General features: G+C 45.4%; 1 protein-coding gene across 2 annotated transcripts in view; it reads left to right on the top strand.

Annotated features, from left to right (window-relative positions):
* The window catches only part of Ankdd1b (ankyrin repeat and death domain containing 1B), a 56869-nt gene extending 31504 nt beyond the window's left edge, over positions 1-25365 (top strand). For both annotated transcript variants that reach the window (XM_060385598.1, XM_021660968.2), the window contains 7 exons: positions 3246-3344; positions 5647-5745; positions 8845-8943; positions 14898-14993; positions 19327-19528; positions 20797-20928; positions 22269-25365. In XM_060385598.1, the coding sequence (XP_060241581.1) occupies positions 3246-3344; positions 5647-5745; positions 8845-8943; positions 14898-14993; positions 19327-19528; positions 20797-20928; positions 22269-22330 (789 nt within the window). In that variant the 3' untranslated portion in view covers positions 22331-25365. The remainder of the gene's footprint in view (positions 1-3245; positions 3345-5646; positions 5746-8844; positions 8944-14897; positions 14994-19326; positions 19529-20796; positions 20929-22268) is intronic.
* Positions 25366-25557: the final 192 nt, after the last annotated feature.

Below are 25557 nucleotides of genomic sequence, written 5' to 3'. Positions count from 1 at the left end.
TCACCTTACCCAAAACACATTCTTGGTCATTCAGTATAAAATAGCTGTCTATCTAGTCATCTGTTTTTCTCTCTCTCTCTCTTTTTTTGTGTGTGTGTGGGGGGGAGTGTGTTCTCAGGACAGGGTTTCTCTGTGTAGCCCTGGCTGTCCTGGAACTCACTCTGTAGACTGGAATGGCCTCAAACTCACAGAGATCAGCCTGCTTCTGCCTCCTGATTGCCAGGATGAAAAGCGCGTAATACCACACCTGACTCCAGTCAGCTGTTTTAGTTCACATTGTAGCTGACAACAACCAGCCAGTATTATCCTTCTAATAGCATCTAGAACCCATTAATTAGATTTTACTCTAAAGCTATGGATACACCAATCTTACCAGTCCACCAAGCCATGGATCAATTCATTGTCTCCCCTACTGGAATCTAATGTCAGGCATCTAATAGATACACTTACAAATGTATCCCTGACACAGTTTGTCACATATGACATGTTTGTAGAATGAAGAAAATGACATTTGTTTCTCTGGCATCACTGTGGCTTAAAAGAAAGAGGTAGGAGGGTATTGCAGGAAGATTGAGGCTCCCCTCGTGCCCAGAGACACCCATATCTTCATGTGATTATCATAGGTTATGTGATCATAGGAGTCTGCTAAAGTGAAGAGGGAAGCAGGGAAGACCCAACTAAATACCACTGAGTTTTGAAGAGGGGCCATAAGCCAATGTATCTAGGCATCTGAAAACCAGTTTTCTCAGCATCCTCTAGAATGGAACTTGGCTCAATGAGACCCACATCAGACTTCTTGACATCTAGAACTACATGATGATGATACTTGTATTATTATTATTAGTTTGTGGCAGCAACCTGTAACAGTAAAGAAAACAAATACAGGTGGTTATACTGTTTTTACAGATGGAGACAAAGAGGCTTGTACTTGTAAGCCTGCTAAGCCATGTTGCATCAGCCTTTAGCACCAGGTCAAGCTGGCTTTCAGTTGGCCACTGTCTACTGCCTCTCAACAAACAAGCAAATCTCTGTGGCTTAAAACATCAGTGTGGTATTATCTCTCATGGTGTGTCAATCTTAACACACAAAAGGGTCTCTAAGGATTAAGTTTATGATGCGGTAGGATGTATGCGTAATCTATAATTTTGTTCAAAGACATTGTGGCCAAGGGACACCCTTAAGGTCGAGGAGGATTACTTAAGATGTTTGAAATAAAAGTTGTTAACTATCTGGATCAATAGCAAGAGTCTTAGGTCCGTGATAGGAAGTTGCTGGGCAGATGTCTTTGCAGGAGTAGTATTTTTTTAAGATTTATTTTAACTTTTGTATGCATATGTCTGTGTGCATGTTTGACAGGGTATGTGCATGTGAGTGCAATTGTGCAAGGATGCCAAAAGAGGATGTCAGGTCTGTGAAGCTGGAGTTACTGGTGGTTGAGAACCCCTGCATGGGTTCTGGGAACCAACACAAGTCCTCACAAGAGCAGCACATGCTTTTATGTGCTGAGCCATTTCCCCAACCTTCAGGAATATTTTCCCCCCTGCAGTCTCAGTTTCTTTTGTGCAAGAGTGTGGTTCTGGAAGTCTTTTGTAAATAGTTCCTGTGGTGGTTTGAATGACAATGGCCCCCTAGGTTCATATGTTTGAATATTTAGTCTCCAGCTGGTGGAACTGTTTGGGAAGGGTTAGCAGGTGTGGTCTTGTAGGTGGTGTGTCATTGAGGTTTCAAAAGCCCATATAACATTCCCAGTTAGTTCTTCTGTGCTCATGGTTGCATGGTTGCTGTCTCAACGTGTAAGCTCTCAGCTCCCGCCTCAGCGCCATGCCTGCCTGCCTGCCATGCTCCCTGATGTGAAGGTCATGGACTCACCTTCTGAACTGTAAGCCAATGAACTCTTCCTTCTTCTACAGGTTGCCTTGGTGATAGTGGTTTGTCACCACCATAGGAAGTAATCAGGACCGCTCTCATCACTAGGCATATGCACCAGATCCCTCTTTTATAACCTTCTGGCATTATTTATTCATTTATTTGGTCTAATCAAAAGGAAGTCTATTTTGAGTCTGAAAACTTTCACAGTGGGTCAACAGGGCTCATCAGTGATAATCCTACTTGGCATCTGCCTACATGGTTATAGTCAGAGGCTGGCCAGGGTTTGGGGCATGTAATGTTTTATTTGTACTAAATGTCCAAGATGGCCCACACACTTGCCTGGAAGATGTTGCCACCTGTCATCTGGGAGGTCAGCTAGAGCACCAACAACTGGCTTCTGTGGCAGGGTCACTCTTAAGCTTGGCAGCTGGCCCTAAGAGGAAGTGCTGCAAGAATGAGCAGCACAGCAGGAAGGGAGTGGAAACCGCTGGGCTAGTTAGGGGCCCTGCCTGGAACTGACTCCTTATCACTTCTGCCTTATCCACTGGTCAAAGCAGTTGCAGGTCCACCTACCTTCAAGGGAGTAAAGGAATAAATCCTAGCTGTTGGTAGAGAAGAGACGAGTAGGTCAGTGGATACCAACACAGCCGCCTTGGGAAAGCAGTTCTCTGTATCGCCCTTGTATGGAGGACCTGAATCTGTTTTATGGCAGTCTTATAATCAACCATAACTAATTCATCGGCTCACCTTGCTGTCAGTTCTCACTCTGGGCTGCTTGGAGGCTCAGTGGAGGTTAACCAAGAGCAGGCCACAATTTTGAGCTGAGTAGCAATTAGCTGGGAGCTAAGTGAAGATACTTGAGGCACTGGAGAGTGTGGCAAGAGGCAGTGAGAGCTGTGAAGGGGCTGAGAAGCGACACTTCACATTGGTGGAAACTCCTGCTAAGCTCTGAAGCCATTCCTGGCAAAGAAGAGCAGTGCTGGCAACAAAGGCAGGGAGCCAGGAAGCAAGGAGCTTGTTCTCTGGGGCCAATGACAGTCACCTATTTTAACCCAAGGAAAGGCACCACAGTGGTAAGCTTGATTCTGGAAGCAGGGATTTCACTCACATGTGCTGAGTGTCTCAGTGTCTTAGGTCAGGCTGCTGTGATAATAATAATAATAATAATAATAATAATAATAATAAACTTGTGACTCAAGCAGCAAGCATTTATTTCTCATAGCTGGATATTGGAAACCAGAGCCTGGGCATTAACAGGATTTCCTCCTTCAGTTGTACTATTTTATTGTATACATTAATTACCATATACTCAGCTCCAGACCACATGCAGAAAGTAATTGGACTTCCCCCATCCCCTCTCAATCTGTTCCTTGCAGCTCAATGTCAGCGCTTTGCAGATGGCAACCCGGAATGGCCATACATCCCTTGTCAACTTTCTTCTCTCTGAGAATGCTGATTTGCAGCAGGAGAAGGAAGTGAGTCCAGTCACACAGGCTTGGGTGGTGGGGACTCAAAAAGCTGGCTGTGCAGATGCCCCTGGCAGATACACACTGGGGATGAGAAGGGATTCTTTTGGGGGGAACATTGGCTTTTTTTTCCCTTCTTTTTTTTTAAATCTTAATCATGAGAAATAAAATCCAAGGCGTGCATTTTAGAAAGTCACTGAAGTCCTTGCACAAAACAAAGTCTTTGTTTTAAAATAGTCATATTGACTAAGGCTCAGTTGTCTAGAGTTGCCTTGGTTTGGTACAGATCTCATCAGCCTGGGAAATGCCCCTGCAGCCACTGCTGGCACTGCTGAGGATGTTAAGAATATGGATTGTCCTCCCCCCACCCCCTGCCGCCTCCGAATGATCTTGTGGGTTTTTTTTTTTTCTCCCAAAGTCAATTCTCTATTAGTGATGGAGGTTTTTCTGAAGTTTGGATTGGCTTTGGCAGAACACCCAGAGGTAGGCCCTCTGTGCTGGAATCTGACAAGAATCCTCTGTCTCCTACTGTATTTTTCTCTCTCCTGTGAGTATTTCATCTGGCTGTGGCAAGTTGTTTCTATTTATGGTACTGACTTGAGAGGAGGGATGTGACCTGAGCCACTTAAGTTTTTAGAGTGTGGAGTTCCAGGGGTTGGCTCTGCGCTTACCTAGGTCAGGCTGCCTCTCTAGAGAAGCAGGGAGGGGTCGGGGCAGCAGGGAGGGTGGCCCTGGCCACAACAACAACCGCTTTTTTGAGAGGATGGATGCTGTCTCTTTGTTCTTGCTTTGTGCTTCCATGGAGACCTCTCAGGTTACTTCATGGATGCTCGAGTGCTGCTTTGTCCCCTGGCTCATCCCAGACAGCCTCTCACTCAGCCACATAATACAGCATGACCTTTCCTCATCTGTAGTCCAGTGTGTAGACGGGGAACTCGGGAAGGTCTGTGCTCAGGTCCTGTCTTTGCCTCCTCCTTGTTATTGTGGAGCTACTGATCTGTTTGTGTGTAAAGTGGGGAATACAGGATCCAACTCCTAGGTTTATCGTGGATGACACGGCTTTTAAGAGCAGTTGTTTGGCCTAGAGCTGTTTCCCGGCCTGTTTTTGAGCCAGGGTCTCTTTGTGTTGCTTCAGCGAGACTGCAGCTTCCTAAGGAGCCTAGACTGGATGTCCCCCCAGACATTCCCACCCTGTCTGTGAGTGCTGGGATCGTAGGCCGGTGTGCTGCTTCACATCTGCTTAACCGAGGGTTTGTTTAGTTTTGGTTTTCCAAGATAAGGTTTTTCTGTGTGGCCTTGGCTGGCCTGGCACTCAGAGATTTGAAGTGCTGGCATTAAAGGTGTGTGCCACCACAGTCCAGCACTTAACGAGTGTTTGAAATGGGATAAAATGTGGGGATTGAGCATGGAGTAAGTGCGGTGTGAGGATTACCGAGTGTGTCCGATACTCTGTCTCTACACGTGGGTGAAGCGGCGGGCTATCCTAACCTCTGTGTCTACCTTCTCTACCCTGTTCCTCATAATTCTGCTAACACCACTGAGCTGCAGCACCGCACCGCATCTCAGGCCAGTGCTTCCACCTCTGTCTGCCCCTCCCAGGGGCACGTTTGAGACAGTATATGGTGGTGGACTAAGAGAGGAGTGGCAGGAGGGGGAGAGGGCTTAGGAGGGCCAGGTGGGTGAGGGAAGACCATGGGTTGTTTGGTAAAAGGAGAGAATGGAAGGGCAGGCTGCTAAGACTGGGTGGACTGTCAGAGGAGCCCTGAGGCCTGAGTAGCCCAGGGACAGCAGCCCACCAGGGAGCAAGAGCCTGAGCAGAGCTCACATCTGGTCAGGAAATGCTGTGTGTACACTTCCTCCTCTGAGGCCACTCCCTTTGTCCTCTGGCTTTCCGAAGTCCCAATTGAGCCTTCTCAGTACTTCCTTATTCCTGTCTGAGCTCAGCTGTCATTTCTTCAAGGAAGCATCTTCTAGCTTCCAGAAGGGCCAGCCCCCCCTTGACCCACATGCCACCCCAGCACATTTGATGATTCCTCTAACTCACTTACGCTTTGAAATTAAACAGCTGTGTGACCTCACTAAAAAGATAAATCTCTAGCAACTGAAGAGACGGCCCACAGCAGGTGCTGTTACATGTGATCAGAATGACCACAGCCTGGAGGTGGTGGTGACTACACAAGCCTTTCTGCTGGCCCCACACTGGGGTGGGCTACCTTAATTCCCAGAGATCATCGGAAAGCCATGACTGAAACACATTGTTTCGGGGTCTGACCTCCATGCTTGTTGAGTTTGTGACTCCCCTCTCCTGCAGCCTGCTGAGTCAGCGCTTCACTTAGCGGTCACCAACAACCATCCCACAGTCGTGACCAGCTTGCTGAGAGCTCGGCATGACGTTGACGCCCTAGATCAGGTAAGCAGGATGAAGCCTGATCTCTCTGTCCTCGTTTGTTTCCACACGGAATTTCCAGGTTTCAACACAGAGTACCAGAGGGAGCGCTGCTTAGGTTCCAGGTGCCTAGAAAAATTCTGGGCACGGAGGAGGACGTGTGCATAACCTCTAAGCTGTCCCCGCGCCTCTGCTTTCGCAGAGGCAAAGCTGGGGTTCTGTGAGTATGTAATCAAGTTGTTCACTTTAAACAGGCACCGTTAGGGCTTTTGATAAACAACACCAAAGCAAATTGCCAAGAGCTCTTTAAATCAAAAGCCACACCTTTTGTGAAATGTCCTTAGTCTGAAGCTGGTCCCCATAAGAAGGAAGCTTTGTTTCCACATTAGGTATGTTCCTATGCCAGAAGGCAAACGAGACTGCTTAGAACTAAGAACAAATTAATGAAAAGATCACCAGGTAGTCAGTGAACCTGAACAGAATCAAATAGTCCATAAACGCCACCTGTCACCAGCTGGAGATGGACAGGGATGGAGCAGCAAGCGGTGGGCCGGTGTGTCACCGCGGCCTTTGCCATCGGCACCAGCAGTGGGAAACCTGGAGGTGGTGTAGGTGCCGGCAAGCCTGGACGTGGTGGGGGTGGTGGCTGCCTCTTTCCCAGCCAACCTTCTGCCCCTCCCCCCCCCCCCCCCCGCAGGCCCTCTAGGTTAGGAGGAAGCAACCTTCCCAAGCCCATTTCCTCACCTGTTGGTCAGCTTGACACATCCCTTCAGGCTTCCTCCTGCCCTGGCCTCCTGGTTAATTTTTGACCGGAGCAAGGGGCCGTACCTGCACTCTGTCCCATCTCCCCCCTCCCCACTCTGGAGGCCCCCCTCTTCTATGTCGCATTAGTCCACAATTTGGGAGCAGAACTCCTTGGTTATTAAATGTATTTGCATATTCAAACTTGCTAATGTTGCAAATCTTTTCTACAGAGAAAAAGCCTTGTGTTCACACTTTGGCTTCTCTAGAACCGGCTTGATCCACTCTAGGGGAGGGGTGTTTGTCATGCCTGCCAATCAGTTACACAACCAGACAGTATCAGTTCAAACTTTTGTTACTTCAGTAATAGAGGTACAAAATAACAGAATTTAAATTTTTCGCATATAAAATCAGGAGATATAAATATGGTTCAAAGAAGCAAATGTTCTTTCGGCTCCACTGAAGAAAGGTAGCTTTTGTTGTGGTGTTTCCTGTGTTCTGGTCTTAGTGCAGTGTTTCCAAAGCGTGCTTTGGTTTATATAGTACACTTGCGTTGTGTAGCCAGCACTTGGACCGTTTGTTGGGAAGTGAGCTGCCAGAGAGGCACACTGCCACCTGCTGGCAGCCTTTTCTAGATGCTTTCGTTAACAACCTAGCAACTTGGCTTTGCCTTTTTTGGTAGGAGACCTGGAGCCTCAAGCTATTGCGCAGCGCTTGACCAGGGAAGTGGCTTTCTCTGCCTGATCGAGCAGTGGGTCTAGATCCTATCCAAGGCTCCTGTCTGTCTAGATGACTTCACATCATCCCTGTCTGTAGGAGGTCAGGGTAACCTGTTTACATGGATTACACTTTCATCTTCTTGACAGAAAGTGATTACTCTATTGAGAAATTTGAAGTCTTTCATTTCTTAATACACAATATGTAGAGAATGGGAGAAGCATCAAGAAGACAATAAAATCAGCTTTAGTCTCCGCATCTTTAATATTATCACTTCTAATATTGTCAATGTATCTCTTTCCTTTTCTCAGAACATTTATAAAGTAGGCTTAGCCAGACAGAAAGCCTTTGTCTCCTAAAGCTTTTTTTAATGTTTTTATTTTTATTTTATGTGCATTGTTTTTTGTTTTTGTTTGTTTGTTTGTTTTTTTGCCAGCATGTATGTTGTTTGTGTGAGGGTGTTGGATTTCCTAGAACTGGAGTTACATTTGTGAGCTGCCATGTGGGTGTTGGGAATTGAACCAGGATCCTTTGAAAGATTAGCTAGTGCTCTTAAACATGAGCCATCTCTCCAGCCCCCTCCTAAAACTTTTAATATTATGTTATAGTTTTTCCTTATAGAAATCTTTAAAGCCATTTTATTACTGCTTAAGCTATTTTTAAGTGTACAGCTCTGTGATGCCACAGACTTTCCATTCCCTACTCCCCAGCCCCTGGAAACTACCATCCTTCCTGTCTTTATAAATTTGAATACTCAAGGTAACTTGCACCGAAAACATTTTGAGGCAAGATCTCATTACACTTCTCAGATGGCCTCAAATCCCTAGGCTCCAGAAGTCCTCCTGTAAGAGCTTCCCAAGCAGCTGGAACTACAGGTCCATGACCACACCTAGCTCCGAAGTTGCTTTAATGGAAGCCAAGCATTCCTGTATATTTACATATAGTTCATATAATGTCTCATTACCTAATGTGTAACTAACTATATGAGGAGCGCGCAGTAAAGAAACTGCTGATGTGACCACTCCACTACCAGGGGGAAGGTTTTCTATTGTGAGTAAGAGAGAGAGAGAGAACACCCAGAGGCTTGTGGAAGAGTCCAGAGCAGAGAGAAAAGCAAGCAGACTAGACATGGCCAGGGCTATGTGTGAAAAAGCATAGTGAGGGGAAATAGTGGATAGCCAGAGAGTGGAGACTAGCAAGAAATGAAGACTAGAGCATAGTGAGGCAGTGAGGACAAAGTGCGAGGTAGGGAGGATAGCAGGGAGGATGGTAGGGGATTTTAAGGGTGACAAGTAGCTGGGGAAGAAGGGGGGTGTGGAGTGGGAGGACCAGGAGGTGTGTAACAGGCATTTGTGCACTGAGGGAGCCTGGAGGCCAGCATCAACTCCTCCAGAGATGAGAGGAATGACCCCTTCTGGCAGGTGGGAAGCTGTTTCACAGGCTCCTGGATTTTATCTAGCCTCTAGAGACTCTTCTAGAGCCAGCTTGAGCTCATCCCTGGGTGTCTGGGCTGCCTGTGACCTAACTGCTGGGGCTTCCTCTCATCTCTCCATCTGTTAAATGCTGCTGCACCAACTGTTCCCTGGGTCCACATGAGGACATGTGTTTTTAGCCCTCACCCCCCAACCCGTACGGCACTCTCTCCCATATGTGCTTCCATGGCAGAGGCAGCAGACCCCTCTGCATGTAGCTGCTGATCTTGGAAACGTGGAGCTGGTGGAGATACTGCTGAAGGCTGGCTGCAACCTCAAAATCACTGACAAGGTAGGTGCTCTGACTTCACGGTTTTCTGAGACAGTGGTGGAGACTCGCTATTGGCTACCATGTGAATAGGCCAGAATTTCTTCTGATTGTTGAGCATGAGCTGCAGCATCTTCATAAGCAGGAAAACACCTAGGTCATCTATGTATGTATGTGTGTATGTATGTATGTATGTATCTATCTATCTATCTATCTACATTATATATATAGATACATATAGTATCTCTCTATATATCTGTATATAAATCTGTCTATATATGTCTATATATATCTATATATTTAAATAAATCACTCAAAAAAGAAAAAACAAAAACCCTCAGAAATGTTAAAAAGGAATTACTATTAAATATTGGTCTTTTTTCTTTAAGATTTATTTATTTGTTATGTATACAATGTTCTGTCTGCTTGTATACCTGCATGCTATAAGAGGGCACCAGATCTCATTATAGATGGTTGTGGGCTACCATGTGGTTGCTGGGAATTGAACTCAGGACCTCTGGAAGAGCAGCCAGTGCTCTTAACCTCTGAGCCATCTCTCCAGCCCTAAATATTGGTCTTTAGAATGTAAATAATTTAGTGATTTTTTTTGAGATTATAAGTATACATGGTCAAGCATAATGTTTATATGTGAAGGTTTATAAAAATAATTTCCCATCTACACTTGCCTCTGGCTTATTTGATTTTCATACTATTATACCATGTGTATGCATATAATAACTTGGTTGCTTGCATATTTAAAGCATGTTTTATCTTTATTCCTTTTTCCTATCTCTTGAACGTGTGTGTGTGATATGTGTTTGCATGTGTTTGAATGTGTGTGTGTGTAGTTCAGCCTTGACACTCTGCTCAGGTGTCAGCCGTGGTGTCAAGCATGCGATGTCTGTGCTTCTTGAATGCCTGTGCTCTTCCATCACTCCATGGCTGTGTGGGCTCAGGCACTTCTTAAAACACTGAATCAAGCTGGTTTCTCCTGCTCCTCCTCCAGGGGCATCTGGGCTGGGAGAGAGTTGGTTCAGAACAAACAGACTGTTGACAGAGTGTGCTGCTAAAGTAGTAACACGTGCGCACCAGTTCCTTTTCACAGCCCAGAACACCAGGGAGAATCTGTAAAATACAATATGCCCCTTTCAGTTCTGGGCGCAGATTCCAGGGCCTTGCCCTTGTTAGGCAGCTGCTCCACCTCTGAGGTATGGCCCCAACCTCAAACCTGCTGCTTTTCTGGTTTCTACCTTTCCGGTTCACCGTGTTCTCTAGTTCAGAATCACACGTTCCACTTACGTGTGATCTGAGGTCATGGTGTTGTTTCACTTTTCTCTGTCCATTTTTTTTTTTTTAACCGTAAAAGTAACACAAGCTGTGGACAATGTGGTAAACAGAAACGTGTAGGAAAACATGACCCCCTACCCTAGGGCTTAGACTTGGGTGGAATGCCACTTTGTCCCCAGATGTGGCTGGCTGAGTTCATTAACATCCAGCCTTGGTCTTTCCCCATGCATTCTTTTTAGAGTAACTTATTCTGTGTTTTCATTCATACTTAACTCCTCCAAGGCAGTTTGGTGGGTCGACTCTGTAGGAATTCTTGTGGGGTACTGGACTGGCTTTTCCAGTTGTCAGGGTCAACACTACCACCTTCCTTTGCTTCTTTTAAACCAAATCCTCAGGATGTAGTCTCCCCCATTCTTGTTCTTCCTTCTCCCTTGATCCTTTATTCTGAGAGTCTGGCCCATGGTTGGCACCCAGTACATATATAACTAATGCAAAACCCTTTCTTTTTACCTGCTCCCACATGTTCTTAAAGAAAAACAAAACAAAACAAAAAAACCCAAAGGTAAGTGTTTCTGAGACCCTGTTAAGGTCTGGATTAGTAGCTGGGTATGATGGCACATGCCTTTGATCTCAGCACTCTGGAATAAGGCAGGTGGTCTCCAGGAGTTTGTAGCCAGCCTGCTCTACCTAACAAATTCCAGAGTTCTAGGTCACCCAGGCTTGCATGGTGAGATGCTGGGGGGGAAGAGAGAGAGAGAGAGAGAGAGAGAGAGAGAGAGAGAGAGAGAGGAGGGAGGAAGAGTGGGAGGGAGGGAGGGAAGGAGAGAGAAAGGGAGAGGGGGAGAGAGACTGAGACTGAAGAACGAGCCGAGAGGCTTGATGAAGTCTACTTGAGGGTCCCGAGGCCTTTGGCCTCTGACTGTCTGCCTCACTGTTGAGACATGGTGCCTTCACTCCAGTGTGTTGTTCCTTAAGGGAAGCGTCTCCAGCTTGAAAATTCTGACTTTTAGAATGCTGCCTTCCCAAAATAGGCTAATTATGGTGATTCACATGGCTTTACAAGGCAGAATGCAGACAGTATGCAATTAGAGGCTTGCTAAATGCCTGCAAAATGCAATTCTTCCTAATTTCATTACCAGCTCTTCTGCTTACAGGCTGATTACTTTCAGCCCTAGTTTCCCAGCTCACCTGGGTCTTAGCGCCTGCACTAAAAAAGCTTATCATTTGTGTTGGTGTAAATTATACTTGATGTTGCTATCCAGACATGTAAGAGTTACTGAGAGAAGTTCCCAGATCTTTGGGGTTGGAAATGCAGGTTTCTAATATTGCAGTTATTTTCTGGGGTTCTTTCTTTCCTTTTCCAATTTTTTTTTTTTAATTCACATTACATCCTTGTTGTAGCCCCATCCCTTCTCCCTTCCTAGGCTCACCCACCCTCCCTCCCTCCCTCCCTCCCTCCCTCCCTCTCTCCCTCCCTTCCTCCCTCCCTCCTTCCCTTCCTCCTTCCCTCCCACCTCCTTCCCTCCACCTTTCTCCTCAGAAAAAGGGAGCTCCCTTTCCCATCTAGCCCAGCTCATCAATTTGCATCAGGACTAAGCATGTCCTCTTCCCCTGTGGCCTGACAAGGCAGTCCTGCCAGGGGAAAGTGATCAAAAAGCTGGCAAGTGAGTCCCTCTTCAACGTAGTCCCCACTTCCCTTACTAGAGGGCCCACATGAGGCCTAAGCTGCCCATCTGCTACATCCTTGCAGGGGACCTAGGTCCAGTTCATGTGTGGTCCTTGATTGATGCTTCAGCCTCAGCAAGCCCCTCTGGGCCCTGGTTAGTTGGCTCTGTTTGTCTTCTTGTGTCTCTCCTGTCACCTCCAGGTCCTTTTCTCTTTCCTCCTACTTTTCCACGAGATTCCCTATGCTTTGCCCAGTGTTTGGCTATGAGTCTCAGCATCTGTTTTGAGGCATTGCTGGGCAGCGCCTCTTGGAGGACAACTCTGTCATGCTTCTGTCTGCAAGCTTAACAGAGTACCTTTCATAGTCTCCATTAGGGTGGGTCTTTGGTTGGGCCAGGCATTGGTTGGGCAGTCCCTCAATCTCTGCTCTATCTTTATCCCTGCACATCTTGTAGCAGGGTAAATTTGGGGTTGAAGTTTTTGTGGATAGGTTGGTGTTCCCCTCCCTCTACTAGGAGAGTAGTCTAGTTTGATGGTATCCTCTTCAGTCTCTATGGAGTCTGCTACTAGGAGTTTTTGCTTGAGTTCCCCACATAGCCACCCAGGTGCCTTCCCTGACTTAGGTCTCCAGCTTGTCACAGAGATAACCTCATCCTCAGTCTTTCTTTTCTCTACAGGCCTCTGTCCTCTCGCCCTCGCTCTCCCAGGTCTGATCTTCACCCTCTGTGCCTCATCTCCTACCTTGTTTCCTCTCTTCAGCCATTACCTCTGGCTTTGCTGTCTCCCCTTCTGAGTGAGATTTAAGCATCCTCCTGTGGATCCTCTTTGCTACCTATCTTCTTAGGGTCTGTGCATTGTAATATGCTTATCTTGTACTATGTCTGAAATCTGCTTATAAGAGAGTACATACCATGTGTGTCTTTCTGAGTCTGGGTTATCTCACTCAGGATGAGCTTTTCTAGGTCTGCCTGTTTGCCTGCAAATTTCATGATTACCTTGTTTTTAATAGCTGAGTAGTATTCCATTGTGTAAATGTACCACAGTTTCTTAATCTACTCTTCAGTTGAGGGACATCTAGGTTGTTTCCAATTCTGGCTATTGTGACTAAAGCTGTTATGAACAAAGCTGAGCAAATGTCCTTGTTGTGTGGTGGAGCGTCTTTGGGGTATTTCCCAGAAGAGGTATAGCTGGGTGTTGAGGTAGCACTATTCCCAATTTTCTGAAAAAGGGCCAGATTGATTTCCAAAGTGGTTGTACAAGTTAACACTCCCACCAGCAATGGAGGAGTATTCCCTTTTTTCTACACCCTTGCCAGCATGTGCTGTCACTTGAGATTTTAACCTGTGTGAGATACAATCTCAGAGTCATTTTGATTTGCATTTCCCTGATGATTAAGGACATTGAGCATTTCTTTAAGTGCTTCTTGGCTATTCAAGATTCCTCTGTTGAGAACTCTCTGTTTAGTTCTGTGCCCCATTTTTTAATTGGGTTATTTTGTTTATTGGTGTTTGATTTCTTGTGTTCATTATATATTTTGGGTATGGCCCTTTGTCAGATTTAAGATTGAAGGTGTTTTCCCAAGTGGTAGACTGTCCTTTAATGCTACTGACAGTGTCCTTTGCCTTACAGAAGATTTTCAGTTTCAAGAAGTCTTCTGGGGTTATTTCTGACCATTACTTTTAATTATCTTTAGAATCCCCTAATGAATTTGTCATGGATCATTTAAAATGCAAATAAGTGGCCTGGGGGGATAGCTTGATGGGTAGAGTGACTATCTTGAAAGCATGAGGCTCTGAGTCTCATCCCTAGCACCTACATAAAAATGTCAGTGCTGAAAAAGAGAGGGAGGGGAAGAAAAGAAAAGAAAAAAAGCCTGGTGTGGTGGCCTACACCTTTAATCCCAGCACATGGGAGGCAGAGTCAGGCAGGTCTGTGAGTTCGAGGCTAGCCTGGTCTACAGATAAAATTCTGGGACAGCTAGGGCTACACACAGAGGAACCCTGTCTCAAAAACAAAAACAAAAACAAAAACAAGAAGCATGTACTTAAAACCCCAGTGTGGCCAGGTAGAAACAGGAGCATCCGTGGGGCTTGCTGGCCAGCTGGTCTAGTCTAATGTATGTTCCTAACGATAACACCAAGGTTTTCCTCTGGCTCCTGAAGGAATACACATACATGTATATGACACATATATGTACATCGGCACACACATGTGGATGGGTACACACATGTATATACACTTAAATAAAAGAAACCAAATACAAACTATTCTCCTTTGTCAGGAAAACATGTACAGATGCAGAAACAGAAATTGTGTCCAGCATAAAATTGAGGGGCCACAGCTTGCAAAGCTGTGCTTCTGGCCATCATGAGCAGGGTTCATTTATTATAATTTGTGTAAGATGCAACATTCAGGCAGCATATGTCCCAAGTAATGTCCAGATCAGTCCTTTCTTACTCATCCAATTTGGTTAAAATTGGAACACTTTAACCTTGGTTAGAGGCAGTGTCTTATAAAAGACAAAACCTCTAGCTAGGAGCCCATGAGCTGGATCCTACACTATGAATTGTTCTTGGATCCAGCCCATTATTTCATCCTTCTCAAAACAAGGCTGCCATTTCCTGATCTAAAATGGCTGCTCAGATTCCCGCTGTTTGTCAGCATTTCCTTTGGGAAGTGGAGGAAGGAAAGGAGAATATCACCTTTCCTCTCTTTGAAGATCTTTCCTGGGCAAGAAATATGCCTCTGCATTTATATACCATTGGCCAAAATGCAGATCACGTCCCTGACCACAAGGAAGCTGGGAAATGTTAGAGGTGGCACACATTCTAAGGGCATTTTCATCACATCTGCTGCTCACCTTGACCCCTGAGTGTCATTGCAGAGACCCACAGTGACTAAGGGCTTGTACCTACGTCATTCACAGGTGGCAGAATCAGAATCTGAGTTCAGCTATGTTGCAAAGCAGAAGTTCTCATCTACCAGGCAATATCACTTTTCCTTTTTAATCTCTTTTTTTAATTTAGCAAGGAAAGACTGCCCTGGCGCTGGCTGCCAGGAGCCACCACAGCCTCATCGTGGACATGCTCATCAAAGCTGAGAGGTACTATGCATGGAGAAAGGTAAGAATGTCGTGCCAGATTTGTGAGACCCCCAAAAGACCACCAGGAGTCGAGTCTGTTGCAAAACACATGAGGATCTTTTTATTAGAAACTATAGCTCGGCTCATACACCCTATTTGCCATAGCAGTTGAGAGCAAAGAGCCTTATGCTCAGGTTAGGTGGTTGATTTAAAGATTCTGGTTCCTCCTAGAGCACCCAAGGCAGGGGACTTCCTGCCTGGCAAGCATCTATTGGTTGAAACACAAAAGGGGATGTTTCATTTTGAATTGATTGGCTATAGGAAGGCCCCCAAACCATTAATGGTCTGGCTTCCCTTGTTTGGCTGTCCTAGGGGAGAGGGGCTGTTTCCTAGCAACTGTATCTCTAGTGGGCAGGAGAAAAATGCAGTAAGGCTTGTTCTTCTCCTCAGGTAGCTGGACATGTCTCCACCTGTCTGGACTTTGTTCAGGCTTGTGCTTTAAACTTTGAACCAATATCCAAGAAAACTAATTTTTAATTCTTTGGTGTCTCAAGAAAGGCCAGTTCCAGCCAATTCAAGGGTTCTTTTGGCACCCCCCAACACACACGCATTTTGGAATGGGGGAGGTATGGTCTGTATACTTCCTTTTCCCCCTGTTGTAGCGAACTTTGCTCAGTACAGTGGTGACCAGTGCCTCTTGTCATCCCTGCTCATGGGATAGGACAGTGCCTCTTCTTCTCTTCTTCCTTGGTGGGCAATGGCAGTCAGATCTGAGAATGTGGGCCAGGCAGCCTCGTCCATGGCAGCTTCGCTGGCCTGGCATGCCAGCCTCTGACAGATGAGTCTTTCTCATGGCTTCTGATGATGGTCTGTCACAGAAGCTCAATGAGCAGCACATATGGAAAACACTTTGAGCTTCTCTTGGCTCTGCTGTTTTTTTGCTGTAGCCCTAGGCTGGCTTTCTGGCAAGTATTGTCCCAAGTATTCTGGGACAATCATGAACTTATACATCATTGAATGTACAACTCTTATCTCTAAGCCAGTTCTATCTTTATCTTTCTTTCCTTAGATTGTCTGCTAGTCACACAGCTTCTCAGTAGTGTTTTCTTCCTCCAAGATTCACATCTGTGCTCTCAGGCAAGATGCTTGGACATAGGACACTAGCCCAACATCTAGACCTATGCTGTTTCCCAGTTTCCTTCCTGGGAGCACGGTTTCTTCTGGGCCAATGTGTCATGCCAGAATACATGTCATCACGGCTCAGGTGTCTATATCGGAGGGGCTACAAACCTGGATTGCTGCCATTGGCTAATCCTGGGAAATCCTTTTTAAATCTTTAAAACAGGAATGTTTACTGTCTACTGCCCCCTGAGAGTCTGTCTTGGTGGTCTGGACATACAGTGTGTCAGTTGGTGACAAGGAAACTGGAGAGATGTCATTGGGCAATATGATCATTGTGTCAATACCATTGGGCACTCTTAGGCTAGTCTAGCCACTGTCATGTGGTCCATGATGGTCCACATCACTGTGCAGCTCATGACCTTGTATGGACTCTTTCAATGGCTACATATCCTCTTTATAGCTCTTACTGCATGTAGGACAATAAAGTCTGTTTTGCCTGTAAAACAACAATTTATACACAAGTGGAATTTCTGTTTAATCTTCTCTTATTTTTATTGTTCCTTTCTTGTCTTCTTACTTCCTTATCCTCTGTTCATTTTCTTAAATGATCTTTATGTTACTAAAGACTCAGGTTCCTTTTCTCTTGTTCTTTAAATGGTTTTCTACATTTGCGTTGAAAAATCAAGCTGTTCCTTCTATTTTTAATGCCTGGTAGAAGGCTCATATTCTTTTGGCTAGATGAGAATAAATGACTTTTGCACAAAACAGGCCTTTTCTAGCAAGTCCTTGAGAGGTAAGTGGATGATAAAGTTTGAGAACCTTGTATGATGAACAAATATAGCTGAAGGAAGACTTGAGAAACGGAATGGTGAGAACTCCGGTGACAGCTGGGATCCTGGGAAAACTTGCTTTTAAATACATAGCATTAATTTATTTTTAAGTTTACCAAATGCACTTATTTTTTTAAATATTTTTTTGTTAGATAAGTTTATATATTGATTTGGTATAAAATAATTACTAATACAAAGTTTAAAGAGATAATTAGAACTTTATTTTTATATCTCCTTGCATATGTTATATCTATATGTACATCTGATTTAAATTACCTGTATATTGTCTCTGTATATACACGTACATAGTTAACAATATCCATTGTTAAATTCAGTGGTTCAGAGGCAAAGGATTCTTCTTAAACCTTCCTTAAGCTATTTAAAAGTTTGTTTTATATATTTTTTATTACTGTGGTGTGTAGTGTGTAGAGAGAATAAGACAGATAGACAGATACACACACAGACATAGATGAGAGAGAGAGAGTACGAGAGAATGACTTTGAGAGGCAGTACCCGCTGCTTACTTTGAGGCATGGTCTCTCCTGTTCCTGTTGATCTTGTGTCCTACAGTGCTTGAGTACTTGACCTTATAGCTTCTAAGTGAGTCTTTTCTTTCTCTCACCTCCCTGGGCTTACAGATGAGTCTCAGCGCACTCAGCTTTTTAAACTGGGTTCCAAGGATCAAGCTGTCAGGCTTGTGCAGGAATCATTTTCAGTGACTGTTGCCAGCCCTGGTTTGTGCTGCTTTCGCGCCACCACTTCTGACATTCTAGCAACTCCATCACTGTTAGAAAAGATCCTGGCTTTCCATGCCCCTGGTCTCCTCTATAGAAGCCTGTATGCCCACCCTCTCCGTAGTCCTAGAATGCAAAGAATGCATGAGTGTCTGAGAAATAAAAGTGCATAGGGCAAATATGAACGCAGAATCAGCTCTCTTCTCTACTCACGCTGCTTGATGTTTTGATCTTATTGGTTGTGTGGCTTTATGAAAAGTGATGAGGAAAAAAGGCAGCTTTTTGGTTTTCCCACCGTAACTTTTCAGACTCCTGGAAACAAGGCATCATGGCAGGAAAGCCCGGAGACTTCATTTTTTGAATGGTTGTAGATAACTCACACCTCCCATTCCTACCCTACACCTCCATTTCTGCACATAAGGCCTAACACCAGAAGAAAGCCTGGCCCTTCTCCTTGGCTGAGTTCCCCAGGTGTGTGCAGAGCTTTTTGGAGGAGGCTGCTGACTCATGATGGGTGCAGGCCAATGCATGGTGAGGGCTGAGTGCAGGCCTCCTAAGTTCTTAAAAGTTTTGAAAGGCAGGGTCCCATACCCCTTTGCCCATTTCCTCCCTGGTATTAACTCTCATTTTGGTTTTAGAGTATCTTTCATTAAGATTCATGTTTATTTAAATGAAAGACTAAAATAGAAGTCATTATACACGAAAAAGAGATGAGATAGGAAGTCTTAACTAAACTTTTCGGTGAGTCATGTCTTCCACCCCCTTTACCAGAGCTGTAACCTTCTGCAGGGGGATTGCCTAGCCCAAATGGCATATGTGTAATGCAGTTCTAGGAGGCCACTTGCTTCTCCTCTGAGCTTCTTTCTCTAGTACTTTTGAGACGCTGATTACGCAAGTCAGTGGTAGATCCCACCGAGGAGAAGGAAAGCAGCTTAGGAAGGCCGGTACACAAGAGACCAGTCTAGGTACAGGGCTATCGGGCTTAGCACGGTTGCACTAGCTTTGTTTTGTCCACCCTGACTCCCTTTTCCCAACCCTACCCTACCTATTGTCTCACCCTACCCTACCCCAACACACCCCACCTCACCCCACCCTATCCTGCCTCACCCTACCCCACTGTCCCACCCCATCCTACCCCAATACTCCCCACCTCACCCCACCCTGCCCTGCCCCACCCTACCTCATCTCACCCTACCCTGCCCTAACACACCCCACCTCACCCCCCCTCCCCCATCCCACCCCACTCTACCCTGAGTTAGGCTTCTAGTCTACTCAGAAAAGATCAGAAAGAAGAGCTATGAGGTTTTATTAAGAATGTATCCATCCAATCTGAATGCAACTAAAGTATCAACAAGAATACACCAAAGAAGAAAGAGGGCTAAGTGTTGAGAATAAGGCCACTAAGGCTGTTGTGATGTTTCACATGCCAGCACATCCCCTCTGTTCTCCTTGGAAGTGGGCAGATATCAGGCAGCCACATAGACACAGCACCGCAGAACCGCTCCCATTTGCTTTTTCAGACACAGCGCTCATGCTTTTGTTCCAGACATTTCTGTCCAACTTGGATGACAAAAGATGATCTAGGACAGATTGAAAAGTGCCAGCTGCTGCTTTACCAATTTTTTATGACATAAGGTAACAAATGAGCATGTTGTCAATAACCTGGTACAGCTATTTTTCAATGTAGGAGAACCATGAGAGCCTCCAGGACTCAGCAGGAAGTGCTACACTGACATTCAAGCAGGACCACAGTCTGGAGACCAGGCATATCCGAATGTGCCTTTGGGACCTGGCCTACCAGCAGCTGAAGGATAATGACTGGCAGAGGCTGGCCCGCTTATGGAGCTTTACGGAGGACCAGATCAGAGCCATCGAGGAACAGTGGTCAGGTGAGTGGTCAGAAGACATGGACAGGACAGGAAGACCTTCAGTTAGGAGCAGCAGTGTCCCTTCCTTCCAAATTAAGTTTCCAGTCTATGCAGTAGCAGAGTCCAGGGGTCACTGCAATAAGGGCAGTTAGTGCGTCTCCATTTGCAAGGGTGTTTGGGACTTTAGCAGAAGGCCACATTCCTGAAAATCTGCAGCCTGCTGCCCTTGCAAAGGCTGACTACTTTGGCCTCAAAAAAATTAAGGCTTCACGATTGAGTAGGAACTAGAGAAGGGAGGATTCAACCCCTGGCATGCCTCGGGAATGCCGGTATGGCTTTTCACCAAAACTTCAGACCGTTCCGGGATGAAAAGTCTTACTCTGCCCCAGAAGAGCTCACGGTTGAAGGTTTCTGCCCAGAAAGAATCCCCCTACCAGGCTGGGGGAAGGGTTCTTACATCATCACCAAGTCTCACACATGCACAATCTCACTAGCATAGTTTTGATATTCATAATCCGATCAGATTTTAGTTCTCAAGGCAACTGGCACTGGGAAGTTTGTAGGGTTTTGAGCAAAGAATGACATGTTGGTACTGAAGAAAAATTAATTTGTTGAGGAGCACATGGGTCTTGCCAAGATTCCAGGCTCCTTTTGTAGCGCCTGTTCCACGGAGCCTACTATATGTTTGTGGCTGTGAACTGTCCGAGGTAGCCACAGATTGTCCTTCTCTTCAGATACCTCTCCTAACCTCTCAGGGGTGCGGGCTAAGGAACTTTCAGAATGAATAATCCTGACCTTCGCTATCGACCTGCTGAACTGGAGTGCTATATGGCACATCCTGATGCTCAGTGATTCACAGAGCAGGGGGAATTTCTCACACTGTGGACTGTCATCAATTGATTCAAAATCTGCATTTTCACAAACTGCCTGGGGAAAACATGTACTCTGAGCCGGACCTTCTAGAAGACCCCATATCTCATGGAGATTGTCTGTCACCACCAAGCAGGCATCAAAGTCCTTTACAGCCCCCACCCCACCTCACCCACTCTCAGGTGTGCCCCTATCAGAAGGAGCCAGCCAGCCTGCCTGGTATCCAAACTGTTCATCAGAGCACACCACCAGTGAGGAATCACAGGGCTTCCTCTCGTCACTGGGCTTTTGACCTCACAGATCAGGGAGAAGGAATGGATGGACAATAGTAGTCACTTTAAAACGTGATTAGAATTGAGACATGTCACAAAGACACATCAGTGCATGATGCTTCACTCTGGGCCTTCTCCCTGACACAGGGAGTGACAGCTTCCGTGAGCATGGTTACAGGGCTCTGCTCATCTGGCTGCACGGGGCTCTGATGACACAGCCTGACCCTGCCAAGCAGCTGTATGAGGAGCTGGTTCAAGCAGGATTCCCAGAAGTAGCTGGTGAGTTTGCCACAAACCACAGAAATCCCTTCTCCCTTTAGTGGTGGGTCGGGGGTTCCTCCCTGAGTAGCCAAAGTCTGAATGGAGGTTGGCTGGCCAAAAGAGAACATGATGTGTGGAAGGCGCTCATGGGCACCCAGCAGCTTCCACCTTGGGTAAGTCAACTGGTCAGTGCTCACCAGTTTCAGCATTTGAACGAGGTGGGAGGGTATTTCTGTGTAGGGTGGGGTGCAAATGCTCGTCCACCTTCTATAATAAGGACTCCTCTTCACACCTGAGCAAGAAATTACCTTCCTCCAAAAGCTACTTGTTTCTATTGGAAAACTCCATCACCTTAGTGCCTGTGAAGATGTTCTCTCTAGGCAGAAAGAACACAGACAGGCTGTTGCTTTGCCAGCTGACGCTGTTACAGAAAAGTACATCCCAGGTTATTGACCAACATGTTGTCAGGGAGCATTCTTTGAAAACGACTCTGAGTGGCTTTGAAACTCTCCTGTAATGACAGCCACTGAAGAAAAGAGTGGAGAGGTGTCTGCTGTTGTTTTCACAGAGGCAGTTCCCCTGAGAGCTGAGCACATCCCTGTGTCATTCTGGCAGCCAAACCAGCATTGTTTTAGGCACTGCAGATACCTGCATTGCAGGACAGGAGCACCATGGCAGGAGGCCCAGCAACTTTAAACATGTTCCTTCCAAAGAAAGTGTGTATGCAAACTCAGGGAAGATGAAAGCAGTTAGAGGAAGTGGCTGGGCTGTGTTGTGAGGGTTTGCCTTGGCTCTGCGATCTTCAGCAGGTTCTCCAGCCTCACTGCACCCGTGTTCCCTTTCTAAACTAGAGAAGCAAACAGCATCCAGGCCTAAGGGCTTTTGTGGATGAGATGAACGGTGCCTGGGACATAGCAGGCCACCTTTGAGAACATTGCTGTTCACCTTGACTGTGTGTGCTGGCTAGTTTTTATGCCAGTTTAACATAAGCTGGAGTCACCTCAGGAGAGGGAACCTCAGCTGAGAAAATGCTTCCGTAAGGTCTGACTGTAGGCAAGCCTGTAGGGCATCTCCTTAATTAGTGACACAGGAGGACCCAGCCCATTGTGGGTGGTGCTGCCCCAAGGCTGGTGGTCCTGGGTTCTATAAGAAAGCAGACCGAGCAAGCCATGGATAGCCAAGCCAGTTAGCAACACTCCTCCATGGTCCCTGCCCTGTTTGAGTTCCTGCTTTAGCTTCCCCTCAAGGGATTGTGATTCAGAATATGTAAAACAAACCTTTTCCTTTCCAAGTTGCTTTTAGTTATGGTGTTTCATCACTGCAATAGTAACCCTAAGATGTTATCTGCTTTTTTCCAGAAAAGATTCGTCAGGTCAAAAGTAAAACTGACTCAAGCTCCAGGAAATGTGCAGTCTCTTAAGCTGGAGAAACAGTTCAAATAGCTTCCCTCTCCTCATTCCGTTTGTTCACTTCAGTCCCTGATTGCCACAGCCACCCTGCAGTAGACTGATTTTCCAGTACAAAGACAATGCCCCTCCAAGAATGGATGGGAATGCACCACCTTCCCACTGCTCCAGGCCACACATTGGCTTTGCTGTTTTTTTGAGGCAAATGGTGTGTGACTTTTCCATTTCTGTCATTTGACGCACACATGGAACAGCATAGCTAGAAGGGTTCTATTCATGCTTAAAGACAAACTTATTGTAGGAGCAGCATCGTGGCACATGGGAAAACAAGGGCTAGGAGAGGCAGCTCTGACATTGGATGCTTGGCTGTTTGTTGTACCTGGATAGCGAGGCCCCAAAAGACCACCAGGAGTTGAATCTAATGCAAAACACATGAGGATTTATTGGATACAAGCTCAAGCTTGGGTTACAGCAACCTCTCTGTGTGACCCAGAGGTCTAGGGGAACAAGGTTTTTAAAAACAAGGTTTTTAAAGGTCAAAACCACAAGCGGGGGCTACAAGCTTTGGGTAGGGGTTTACTTTAGGCGTCAAGACCATAAAATGGTTCTGGCCCAGCTGTTTGGAGAGTATTTGATCATGAGTAATGCCTGAAATGTGCTGATTAGCTGTTGCTAGGGAAGATCAATTAGCATTCTCTGTCTTCACAAGCTAGAGGCCATCTGGGTGAGTTGCCAGGAAATGATATCTCTTAAGTGTAACGAGGAATATGGTCAAGCCTGATTACTCCCTGCAGCTGGCAGGACATGTCTTAATTAACCTGGTCCTTTGTCTAAACTTTTACTCAGGACTTTAGTCATGCTGCCCTAAGATTCTAACTTTAAACTTTGGACCTCTCACTGTGAGAAGAAGGCATGTAATATTACTGATGTCCTCATCTTTAGCTTCCTTTTCTGATAGACAAAATGTTTCCTCCAGAGACTGGGGTGAAGATGAAGGGAAAACATCTGTGAATGTCTGACCTCAAGCCATGGTATGCAAGTCATAAACTCTTATTGTAAAGGAACTGCGTTTGGAAATTCAGTCATTGCTGGTTTTATACCACACAAGCGTAATCCATTTTTCAGGAAAAAACCAGACACATACCAGTGATTTTTAAACCATTTGTATTCTAAAATTGGGTAATTTTAATTCTTTGTACTTTCCAGTACACTCTATTTTTGTTCACAACAAATAAGCATTACCTTTTTTAATCTGAAAAAGTTATGAAAGGTATCAGTTTTCATGGATGTATGCCTTCTCAGCCAAAGCTGGTAAGAAAATCATGGGCAATTTAGTTATTCTGTCATGAATTTGCAGTTTCAAGTTTTTCCTATATTGATTGTAAATGGCCCACTTAATGCTAGGAATGCTTAAAACAGGCAATATATTCACAAGATTACAAATTTTTAAAATAGTATTAAATAAAAACTCCCATCTCAGTCTGTTCTTCAGTTTGGCCAGTTTCTACTGACTTTGCTAGCATGTCTCCCCCAACTTAACCTCTGTATATAAAAGAAATACAAATACATACTTAGTATAGAGAATGTTTCACCATCAAGCTTGTTATTTAGCTCAGGCCAATATGAATTATTTGTTGAACAGCATGCAGCACTTTTAGAGTTAAGTGATGCCTGTAATAGTCCTAGTCACATCAACTTTCACGTCCATATGACTTGGCCTGGATACTGAAAACCTAGCTTCAGTATGGGCTCCTCAAAGGTTGAGCCTAAGACTAAGGTTTCTGTAGAAAATGGCCATGATGACGAGGAGAAGCAAGGCGAGGATGCTACCAAATAGCTCCAGTTGGTGTCAAGTTTGGCTACCTGATCCTAAGGACACTGTGTTCCAAGATGGGATGAATTAACGCATCACAGGGTGGTTCAAAAGGGAGGATGGAGGAGGAATTGATCCATTGTCACTATGTGCTCTAAAGATTTAAATGTATGTGTTTGGCTGTTATGTACATACACATGTATGCCTGGTGCCTGCCAAGGCCAGAAGGGAGTGTTGAGTTTTCTGAATGGAGTTACAGATGGTTTTAAGCTGCCAAACGGGTGCTGCGAAAAGAACTAGCATTCTCTGCAGGAGCAGCAAGTGCTCAGTGGTTCAGAGTCATCTCTTGAGTTCTACACAGTGGGGCTTCCATTCTGGGCCACATGAGTGCTTTCTTAGGGTAGCCTAGCATTCCTTCTGGCTTTCCTGAGAGCATGCCCAGAGGAAAGGAGAAAGAAGGTACTGCCGCTCTTCACTCACCTAATCAAATGAGGTTTTGCAACAGCACTAGCTGGGCCACTGCCTGATATGCCTGTAATTTAGAAAAGCCTTAAGTACTCGTTATAAAATGGAATTGTGTTTGCCTATATCACATTTAGTCTCTGAAGTGTGAGGCAGCAAGGAAAATGACTTTTTATAATAAAATGAGAGAGCACAGATGTAGATCATGCTCAAACTGGCAGAGGCTTCAAAAGACCAAAACCCACCCATGTCTGGAAATGGAGGCCCAGATGGACAGTGTCACACAGGGAAGAGAAGTACATTCCACTCACATTACAGATGAAGATCCTGAAATCCTTTAATTAAATGTTTGGCTAAGAGAACAGAGCCAGCAATAAAACCATGGAGACCTTTTCTCCTATCTCTTTCTTTCTCTCTCTCTCTCTCTCCCCCCTCTTTCTGTTTTTTTGAGACAGGATTTCTCTACACAGCCCTGGCTGGCCTGGAACTCACTATGTAGACCAGGCTGGCCTCACAGAGCCCATTGCCTCTGCCTTCCCAGTGGTGGGATTAAAAGCATGTACTGCCATGCTTTGCTCAGATGGCCTGGTCACACTGGCCAGCCACTGGAAAGTTTATGCCCAGGCTAAAAGACCTGATGTCTTGCAGGGTGACCCTCTGCAGCACACGTGGAGATATGCAGAGGGCTGTAGGCAGGCTCAATGCTGCAACCCTCAACAAGATGAAAAAACAATGGAAGCAGGGTCATCCCAGTAGGGAATTCCTTTTTGTTTTGGTGCTAATTAAAAACTTTCTTCCCTTTTGGTCTTAAAAATATTCACAGATGTTGTCTATTTTCCTCAGTGTTTAATTGTAGAGTCCTAAAGATAAAGACTAATTCACTGAACACAGAAAAAGTTCTGTGTTTAGAAATATCAGTTACTCTGGTCTTTATTTAAACATTAAAATAGCTCTACTAGTTTTAGT

This window comes from Meriones unguiculatus, chromosome 6 (assembly GCF_030254825.1).
Source record: "Meriones unguiculatus strain TT.TT164.6M chromosome 6, Bangor_MerUng_6.1, whole genome shotgun sequence".
NCBI classification, from domain to species: domain Eukaryota; kingdom Metazoa; phylum Chordata; class Mammalia; order Rodentia; family Muridae; genus Meriones; species Meriones unguiculatus.
This window is presented reverse-complemented; position numbering and strand designations above follow the sequence as displayed.